This window comes from Cynara cardunculus, assembly GCF_001531365.2.
Source record: "Cynara cardunculus var. scolymus isolate 2C chromosome LG 2, CcrdV1, whole genome shotgun sequence".
Classification (NCBI taxonomy): Eukaryota; Viridiplantae; Streptophyta; class Magnoliopsida; order Asterales; family Asteraceae; genus Cynara; species Cynara cardunculus.
The window spans coordinates 7,386,812-7,397,062 of record NC_037529.1 but is presented as its reverse complement, the minus strand read 5'-3'; the positions used below and the strand labels follow the sequence as shown (position 1 = coordinate 7,397,062).

The 10,251-nt window shown below is 34.2% G+C and overlaps 1 protein-coding gene across 1 annotated transcript; it reads left to right on the top strand.

Moving 5' to 3' along the window:
• The first annotated feature begins 635 nt into the window (after positions 1–635).
• Positions 636–3,511, top strand: LOC112507914 (eukaryotic translation initiation factor 3 subunit G). Its single transcript, XM_025112667.1, has 2 exons — positions 636–1,077; positions 2,794–3,511. Exons 1-2 carry the CDS (start codon positions 726–728, stop codon positions 3,336–3,338), a joined length of 897 nt encoding a protein of 298 aa, XP_024968435.1. The 5' UTR covers positions 636–725; the 3' UTR covers positions 3,339–3,511.
• Positions 3,512–10,251: the final 6,740 nt, after the last annotated feature.

The window sequence follows — 10,251 nt, the reverse complement described above, 5'->3', positions numbered from 1 at the left end:
TGAATTACCTTGCATATATATAACTTTACAAATACAAATTACAAAATAACCCATCAAGTACTATCCAAAGCAATTCAATATCAAATGGTTGTCAAGCAAATGAACAACACTTGAATGAAATAAACAGAGGGGCCGTTTACTAAAGACTTACCCGATAAGTGTTTGCCGGTAAAATTCAACACTATTACTTACTTACCAGGTAAGATATTACTCCACGAAAACAAAACCCTATGCAATAATCTACCCGATAAGCTCTTACCGTGGTAAGAGTCGTCGTCTTCACTTACCGGGTAAGACTCTTGTTCCTTGTCTCGTTCTTACCGGGTAAGATTATTGGTCCTTATCATATTTATCTGGTAAAGTAATGTGACTTGGTAAGCGCTTACTCGGATAAGCGTTTGATAAACGGCCCCTAAGAACTCTCGAGCCAGTCTTGAAACAGGCCGGACCCATTTGAACACCTTTACAGCAATATTGTATTACATGAATACATGAGATTTATTGGATGGTTTGATTTTAAATATAAAAATAAATCAGGCCCAAATAATATAGCCCGAAACTAAAGGTCTAACAGGCTAACAGTTTGTCGGTTACTTTAAGCGAGCCCATTACATCTTCGTATCCCTCTCCATCTCAGTTTACTCATCCTAACCCTATTTTTCTACGGCAATTCCTCCAAGAAGCATAATCGAAGCTTGCAGATTCTCTCGATCTCATACGCAGCCATGGGGATTGATTTACTCGGAAACGCTTCTTCTCAAAAACCCAGATGGGGCGAGCTCGAAGAAGAGGACGACGGCAGCGATTATGATTTCTTGTTGCCGCCCAAACAGGTTATTGGACCGGACGAACATGGGTTGAAGAAGGTGATAGAGTACAAGTTCAACGATGACGGTAATAGGGTTAAGATAACTACCACCACGCGCGTCCGTAAGCTCGCTAATGCTCGGCTCAGCAAGCGCGCTATTGAGAGGCGGTCATGGCCTAAGTTCGGCGATGCTGTCCGTGAGGACGTCGGCGCAAGGTTAACTATGGTTTCCACTGAGGAAATCATCTTGGAGCGACCTAGGGCTCCAGGTACGGCTTCTTTAGATCTGGAATTTTATATCACTGTGATTGACTATACATTGTTCATCATAAATCATGTGAATATATATTTAGTTGTATGATTTGTGCTTATCTGGATTGATGCTCAGATATAATTTACGTTGCAGTCAAATTATTGCTTTAAATTATGTAAAACAGTATTAGCAATCACTGTTTGCTGTTTTTGTGCATTAGCAACATAATCTCCATAATGCTAATTAAAACAAAAAGGTATTTTTAGCCTAGATGTTGCTTGATTATGTATTGAAAATTTCTTTTTATTATGTGGAAAAATTCCCCTTCGTTTGTTAGATATACAGATTATGATCAACCTCTTTTACTTTTTTTTGGGTTGTCTTCGAGGATTGCAGGATGTGCTCTTTAGGAGTAAAGCATATAGCATCAGTAATGGAAATTACAATAAAGTGTACATCTAATATCAAAAGAGTAATTACAATGGTAAAACCTGATTTTTGCTTGTGATATGAGAGGATAAGCTTGATTTGAGTCAAGATGATATGGGCCATTGAAGACTTTTGATGTTGCCTTTTTCATGATCGTGATGTTCTTCAAGTCGATCTAGTCGTGAATTCCTGCTTGGTATAATTTCATCTGCCACCATCTTTTTCCAAACAATCTTGAGCATTGAGATTACGACCTTGAAGATGTCATTCTAATGTTCAGTATTTCACCTAATGACATGGAAAATATGTAAGCTTTTCTCCTAAATTTGGTCTTAGAAGACCTTTTTTTTGGGGGGGGGGGTCTTTATGCTATGTAACTCTTTTTTGATCTACCAACTCTTGAGGAATCTATGAATGATTCTTGATAATAGCTAATAGTAGTAGTGTAGGTTATAGAGATTATCACTTCCACCCATGTTTCTAGCATGTCGGCCAGCTGGCGGAGCACACTTTTGCAACCATTGGTTCAGTCTAAGAGTAATCTTTATGGATTGACTGAGAGTGAATGCAAGTTAGGAGATGTCAGAGAGCATGATGTCTATTGTAGTAGCAATGCAACCCTTGTATACTCGAAGTTGCTTTCTTCTTGAATGCATTTTGATAATTTGAATAAAATACATACTTTCTATATAGGAACTTGAACCAACTATAATAGTATATTATATATATAACAATTAACGTGTAAGCTTGATCCAGTCTTCTTCTCTTTGTGCCTTCTAATTAAGCTCATGAAGCAGGGTTTGTTTAGGCAACCTTTTCTTTTTAACATAGTTCCATAGTATGCTTGAAAGGATATACAATTTCATTCTACTGATACTTTTTCAGAAACACTGGATTTTGAGATTTTCTTATCAGTTGTTTAGTTTTATGTACAGCATTAGCATTTGTTCACTTTTCCATCTTACTGTAATGTTGTTGTGTTGGCTGTTGGGTGGTGTATCCAAGAGTCAGACACAAGAGAGGAGCGGAAATCGCCTTTGTTAGTAAACAAGACGAACTGATCAGAAATTTGCACTTCGCTGTGTCGGGCTCCTACAGCTAATTTAAATTGGTGCCATACATACTTTTAAGCACTTAGGATATAACAATCGTTTTTCTTTGCCTCTTTTGGAATGAAAATTATGATTAGTTAAAAAGCACTTGGGAAATTTGTGAGGAAAGGCTTCAACTGTTTGTGAATGATGTTCACTCTTGGCTTATGGGTATTATGTGTTGGTTATGTTAACTTTGCATCTTGTTATAGGTACCAAAGCTGAAGACTCAAATGCATCTGGAGACCCATTGGCCCAAATGTCGAAAGGAGGAGCTGTTCTTATGGTTTGTAGGACTTGTGGGAAGAAAGGTGACCACTGGACCTCAAAGTGCCCCTACAAGGATCTCGCCCAGCCAACTGAAACCTTTGTTGAGAACCCAAACCCTGCAGATTCTTCTGCAACCGGTGCTTCTGGTGCCACCAAAGGTACTTATGTCCCACCCACTATGCGTGCTGGTGCGGTTAGACCTACTGCTGGTGCTGACATGAGACGAAGGAATGATGAGAACTCGGTTCGGGTCAATAACCTTTCTGAGGACACCCGAGAGCCTGACCTGCTTGAGCTGTTCCGGCCTTTTGGCAATGTGTCTCGTGTTTATGTTGCTATGGATCAGAAGACAGGGATGAGCCGAGGTTTTGGGTTTGTTAATTTCGTGAGGAGGGAAGAGGGTGAGAGAGCTATCGCCAAACTCAATGGGTATGGTTATGATAACCTTATCTTGAGTGTCGAATGGGCTGCGCCCAGGGCAAATTAGTCTTTTTTCTTGCCCAAGTATGAATGTCGGTTTGTTGCATATTTTGAAATATGGTACCAACTTGAAGGATTGGTTAGTGTGCAAGCAAGATTTTGAGATTTCCTATTAATAGTTTTATTTGTAAACAGAAAATTAGATTGCACTTTTCCTTTAGTTCCTTCAGCAAGATTTTGTTAATCATGCCAATCTGGTATTTGTTAGGTTTGCAACAGAGCTGTTCACTACTGCTTGCTAAAAAGGTGGGGTTAGAAAACCACCTTTCTGATTGGTTTGAGCTTGACTCCAAAGGTTAAAAGTACCAGGAGGTTCTAGGTTCAAATCGAAGGAGGAATAAAAATCCCCTTGTGACCGCGGAGGTTTAAATGCGATGACTCCGTTCTATCTGCAAAGCAGTGGTCGTCCTAGGATTAGGTGGCTCGTATAGTGGATTGGATATCCAGGTTGATAAAAAAAGGTGGGGTTAGACAATAATTCTCCAAAAAATGTCTTGCCAAAAATTGCAAGTTATCATGCTTGTAAAAAAGGGTTTGAGCCTCGTTGAACAAATACTGGTTTAGGCTATGTTTTTTCTCATGGAGTACGATTCCTTTCAAGATGCCTTGGTGGTGAAAAGGTAGGCTTCGTGCTGCGACAAAGATTTCTTTGTATCTGGTACACATTGCTAGAAGTTTGACCTTTTCTTGTTTCATATGCTTTTAACTGTGGGTGTTCGGACCAGATTACGCATACCTCAACTAATCTTGGTGACCATCTAGAAAAGGCGCTTAGTAAGACTAGAACCGTTAGTCTCTAAGTAGAATCTCCAAAGGTTCAATCTTTATTATCAGTTGAGTTAAACCCATAAAGAGAAATTTATGTAGAACGATAGAGGGTCTTGTGATTCACATATTTTTAAAGAAGAAAGATAGAAAGAAGAAATCAGTCTTTGAAAAAACTGTAGGGGACAAAAATGTAATCCATTCTAAATTAATTGTGGTTCACTTTTTTTTCCTTAAATCTTTATTGAAAATATTTTAGTATTATTAACGTGAGATAATTATATCGTTCGTTAGAATAAATAATTTTTTTATGAGAAAAATAATTATGTTTTAAAGTTATAATATTTGAGATATTATTAAATTGAATTATTAAATAATTGTAAATAAACTATAACAATTAAATTGATATAAAAATCAAAATATTTTTTTATTTAATTAGTTAAGCGTACTTAAAAAATATTTTTAATAAAAAATTTCTTTAAAGAAAAATATGTGAATCATATTTAATTTTAATGTGAATTACATTTTTTTATCCCTATAATTTTCTCAAAGACTGATTTGTTTTTCTTAATGGTTGTTAATTGACGGTGTTAATCAAAGGGACCCTAAATATTATAAAATTAAGAAGTTAAGGACTATCAGTATAAATGGTTTGTTTTAGAGATCAAATTCAAAATTTAAACAAACCACAGGGACCACCAATGTAATTAACTCTAAAAAAATTCATCTCGCGTTCGAAAATTTCTCCGTGACATTACACCATATTCGAATGAGAGGTGTGTATATATAATAATGTCCACGCTCTCTCTCTCTCTCTCTCTCAAAATCTTTCCAGTTTCTTCTAATTTACTCTGACGACTTCTCGATTGTCGAATTCCATGACTTCCATCATAGAATTTGGTTGGACGGTATATCTTCTTCACTTATTGTTCATTTACTAGTTCAGTTTACGTATACTTTAGTGTACCCTAAACTTGATCTTATTGGCAGAGTATTTCGTAGGAATAACCTATTACGGCCAGTTCCAATTTATTAACTCTGTACAACATTGTGTTCTTTTTCTTTGTCTAACAGTATTATAAAAAGAGATTGGACCGATGAGCAAGCGAATATGTAAAATCAGTAAAGGAATGTAGACAAGGTGTTACTATGTTATTGTGCAGTGAATCAGTATTCGATACACATTCTGACTTCCTAATTGCGCCCAGAGTGTAGTACAATCTTTTGGTAATTGAATATTGGCCTTCAATATATCCAGTATATTTAAATGCATTATCACATAATGACGCTAGCTATCTACCCTAGAATCATTGCTAGTCAAACCAAACCAGCCTAGGTTTTAAAAGAATCATTACAATCCGATCCCATATATTCCACTCGGAATTGGAAGTAGTGTCTTGGCACAAACTTATCTCAATCACTCGGACCGATAGGTAGAATCATTACTGTCTATGAAGGCCAAATATAAGGAAATAATCTACAATACTGAATTACAATTTGTTTCCTATTATACTCGAACCGGAAACGAGTGAACAAGTGTCTTAAAATATGTATCAAGATAAATGCATTGCCCGTCTACTGTTGTACCATGAGTTGAGACTCGAGAGTGATAGATGTATTTTTTGTGCAGAATAATTGGAGAAATGCAACCCTACCAAATCATTTCCTCATCAACAATAAAACTCGCTTTTTTTACATTTTTAATGTATGATTTTAATATTTAAAAAGGGATGCAAATAACAATTTCCTTTTCTATGTGCAAACTTATTGTAAAGCTTTTTACTATTTGAAAAAGTTATTGCCAAAGCAAAAAAGTTATTCCACACCACCCTCTCATTGGAATAATAACTATTTTCATTTTTATCCCCTCTTTCAATATAATTTTTATTTTAAACCTTCATACATTTTGATTAATTCATCAAATATCTAGTACAAGGGTATCCGTACGATACAACGATATAAATCTTCATTTTAATATTTAGTTTTTATTCTGTCTTTATCGATATAATACGATTTTGTGTGGTTTTGAGAAAGCGACAATGTTTTTATTTTTGAATGAAATATATATTTTAAGATAACATAAAATTTTAAAAATAAAATAAATCAATATTAGTATAACTATTTAATAGCTCTCGTTTTTTTGATGTAGCTTCTTTAATTCAATTTTTTATTATAAGTTATTTTAGATTTAATAATAAGGTAATTTATTTTTGATTTAATAATATAATTTTATTATAAAGATAATAATTAAATATTTTGTTAGAACTCAATGATTATCTTAATTATATTTTAGATTTTTAATATTTAAAATGAATGTTTATCATGTATTTGATTATGTTTATCTGCAATTAGTTACACGAATTCAAAAACGAAGCTTTAATAAGTTGTACTTACGCAAAATTTTCTTGTAATATTGAACTTTAAGTAATATGCATCAATAAACAGTACTTCATGCATAAAAAATGGTTTTTATCAAATGTTTTATAATATAGTATAGATAATAAAACCAAATACATTTTATAACAAAAGAGAAGAAAATGTCGAAGTATTTTTTAAATATTGCTTTTTTAATGTTTTTAAAATTTTAAAGTACTTTTTATTTTACAAAAATTTATCGTCAACTTTAAAATGGCAAATTAAATAAGGGATTTTTATAAACTGTTTTAAATAGACGATGATAGATTATAATTAAGTTGATGAAATTTTTTTAAAAAAGGTTTTTGTATTAAAGAAAATTTATAAAAATAGATTTTTATTTAAAAAAAAGCATTAATAAAAAACTAATATGATAAAAGTATATGCATTGATGATGATAAATCACACCTTAGGGTTGGGTCACCATCATAGACATCTTATGACAAGAATCCTTCACTAGACATGTAACTTTGACTCCATTCTTGAATAACAACCAACTCTTGATGATTCCATTCCTAAGTTTGGTTAACAATGGAATGTAATAGAATTGAATTACAAAGATGTCTTTTGTTTATGGATTTCACCATTCTTTTACAAAACATATGGAATTGAATTCTATTCCATCAAAAAATTAAAAATGACGAAAATATCCTCATAACATCTTTAAACCCTAGCATTACTAGTTCACCTATCGAACAAATCTTTCCTTCTTCATTGAACGAACACCGGTTTCTTCCTTCATTGATCGAGTTGCTAGTAATTTTTTTCATCAATTCATTTCAATTCTGTTGCAAACCAAACAGACAGATTCCTATTTTGTTGCAAACCAAACAGACAGATTCCAATTCATTAAACATATTACATTACATTTCTGCCAACCAAATACTTGGTCACACCTGATAACATTTCATTTCAATTCCTTTTAGATTTCAATTCCTTTGAGAATATGATAGTTTTTCCATAAATCAGCATACAAGATTGTTGTCAAGTCAACTCAATTGGTTTGAGCTTTAACCAGTGTCCCATTCCTTGAAGCATCTCCACTGGCAAAAGTTCTTTAAAGACTCTGCCAATAAGCCATGATTAAGCTTGGTCTCCAGTCACAAAAAGCCTTTCCAACACTTTGAGCATGGAGAAAAAAAAGAGAGAGGGATAAAGCTTTTATGTAAGCCTTTAAAAGACTTGACTTGTGGGAGATGCATTCGGGTGCGGTTTACCAAATGTTTAGCCGATAAGTGTTTACTGAGCAAGAGATATCAACTCCACTTATCTTATATTTTCGGTCATCAATATAGATTGTTGGTAAGTTTCTTAAATTCGATAAACGCTTACTGGTAAGAGTATTTTCTCTCACTTACTGGGTAATACTCTCGGTACTTGTTGTGGCTCTCGGTCATTTTCATGCTCAATTGGTAAGAAAAGTGATGTCTGTAAGCGCTTACGCTGTAGGTATTAGGTAAACAGCCCTTACTTGAGGAAGTAGCAATTGTAGCATATTATGTAGGTAGTCGAGTCTTTAAAATTAGCATCAAGATTAATGAGCCGTTTATCAAACGCTTATTTTATCGGGTAATATTTTTTGGCTATTAAAATGGATTATTGGTAGGTATCTCTTATCCAATAAATGCTAATTAAGAAAGATTTTGTTTCTTCATTTACCTTGTAAGGTTCTTAGGGGCCGTTTACTAAACGCTTGCTTGGTAAATGTTTACCGGATAAATTTCCTCATCGGATGAACATGACAAGGGCCAAGAATCTTACCGGGTAAGAGCGATAAGAAGGACATAGAGTCTTACCCGGTAAGTGAAGATGACGACTCTTACCTAGGTAAGTGCTTACCCGGTAAATTGTTGCATTCGATACATTTTGATGTACTAAAATCTTGTGTTATTTGTTTTGTTAAAAGAAATATATAAATAAAATAAAATAAGAAAATATGAGTAATTCTCCATTTCCCCAGTAGGCCATAGGTCTTAGATACGTTCTTCCTCTCTATTGGACCCATTCACCCAACACTATCCTCCATTCATTCCTCAAACTTGTACCCATTTAACATAATTGTTTTAATATATTTTTAAATATTATTATATATAAATTTTACGAAATCCCATGAAACACTGATAATTTTATTAGATTTCAAATTCAGAAAAAAAGAAATCAAACCAAACATGAGATTGAAATGAAATCGAATTCAAAATCCTTCCAAATCTTATCAAATCCTACAAACCAAACAAGACCTTAGTAGTTATGGTGAGAACAAACCTTCATATACATTCAACTACCTTTATTTATCAATTTTTAATATCATGATCGAAACTTTAATAAATTTATGCATGTGAAAGTGATTAAATGTATGTAAAAGCTCATAAAAATGACTTAAAAGTGAAGATAAAAGGCAGATAAAGCTAGATGAATGTAGTTGAAGATAATTAACGGTAGATGAAGTAACTAGGTAGATATGGCTTGACCGATGAAGTGTCAATCCGGACAAAGGCTTGGACGATGAGCTTCCAATTCACCCGAGGCCTATTCGATAATCTTAAGGTTAAAAGCTTGAACGATGAGCTTGTTCATCGTTTAAAACTTGAACGACGAGCTTGTTCATCGATCAAAGTGTTGGACGATGAACTCCCTCATCGGACAACGTCTTGAGCGATGATCGTGTCTGATCGGACAAAGTATTGAGCGATGATCGTGTTTGATCGGACAAAGGGTCGTCCAATGAGGAAGCTTAATCGTTTCTAACCCGTGTGATGCGCTCTTTGAACCAATCATAATTCGACACTTCATCATTTTTTTTACCCTATATAAAGGGTGTCCGATTTCCCTTTCATTTTTACTCTCTGTTAAAACACTCTTCATCTCTTAATCTTTCTTACCTTCATCGATCATAATCTTCATCGGACGAACATTCATTCCTTTATCGATCATTTCTTTGAACGAACATCCTTCATCTTCATCAAATGTTCTTCAATCTGTGGACTATTAACTCTTTGGACTTACATTGAACTTCAATTTAATCATCATAAAAAGATTTGTAATAAGATTTAATGAAAACTCTAAAAACCTAATTTGTGTTCATGAGTTGTTCTTAATGAATTTTGACCGATATGTGATTATTGAGTGATGATTTTGTATTTTGAGTGCGCAATAATTTTGTGCGATGAGTGCTAGATTTGAGTGATGAGTGATATGTTTGAGCGATGAGTTCTTAACTTTGAATCTGTAACTTTTGTTGAGCGATAAGGCATATAACTATGAGCGATGAGTTCATGATTTTTTTTAGCAATGAGTTTAAAATAGGTTTGAGCGATAAAAATTGAACTTCTGTTGAGCGATGAGTGTTCCTGATATTTGAGCGATGAGTCTGTGCGGTGAGTTCACATGAGGGGGAGATAAAAATACAAAAAGTGGCTGAGTCTTTGAGGATTCGAGAGTAGAAATGATAGACAGTGAAGAGTCGAATGAGGCAGGTGAGAAAAATCCTAATCAATCTGGTGATAGGATTATCGGAATGGAAATGACAGCTTTGGCAGACCTAGAGATCGAGCCGATGGTTGAAAAGCTAGAAGTTTCCACAGTAGAAACAAGGATGTTACTAGGTCTGTCAGCAAATATTGGATACAATGATGTATTTGCAAATGAAGTTGGTGGAGTTCAGGACTACAATGTTAAATCTGAAGGTGAAGCTGTTATTTGAATTTGAAGCAGACATGAATGATGAAGAATCAAGCTTTCCA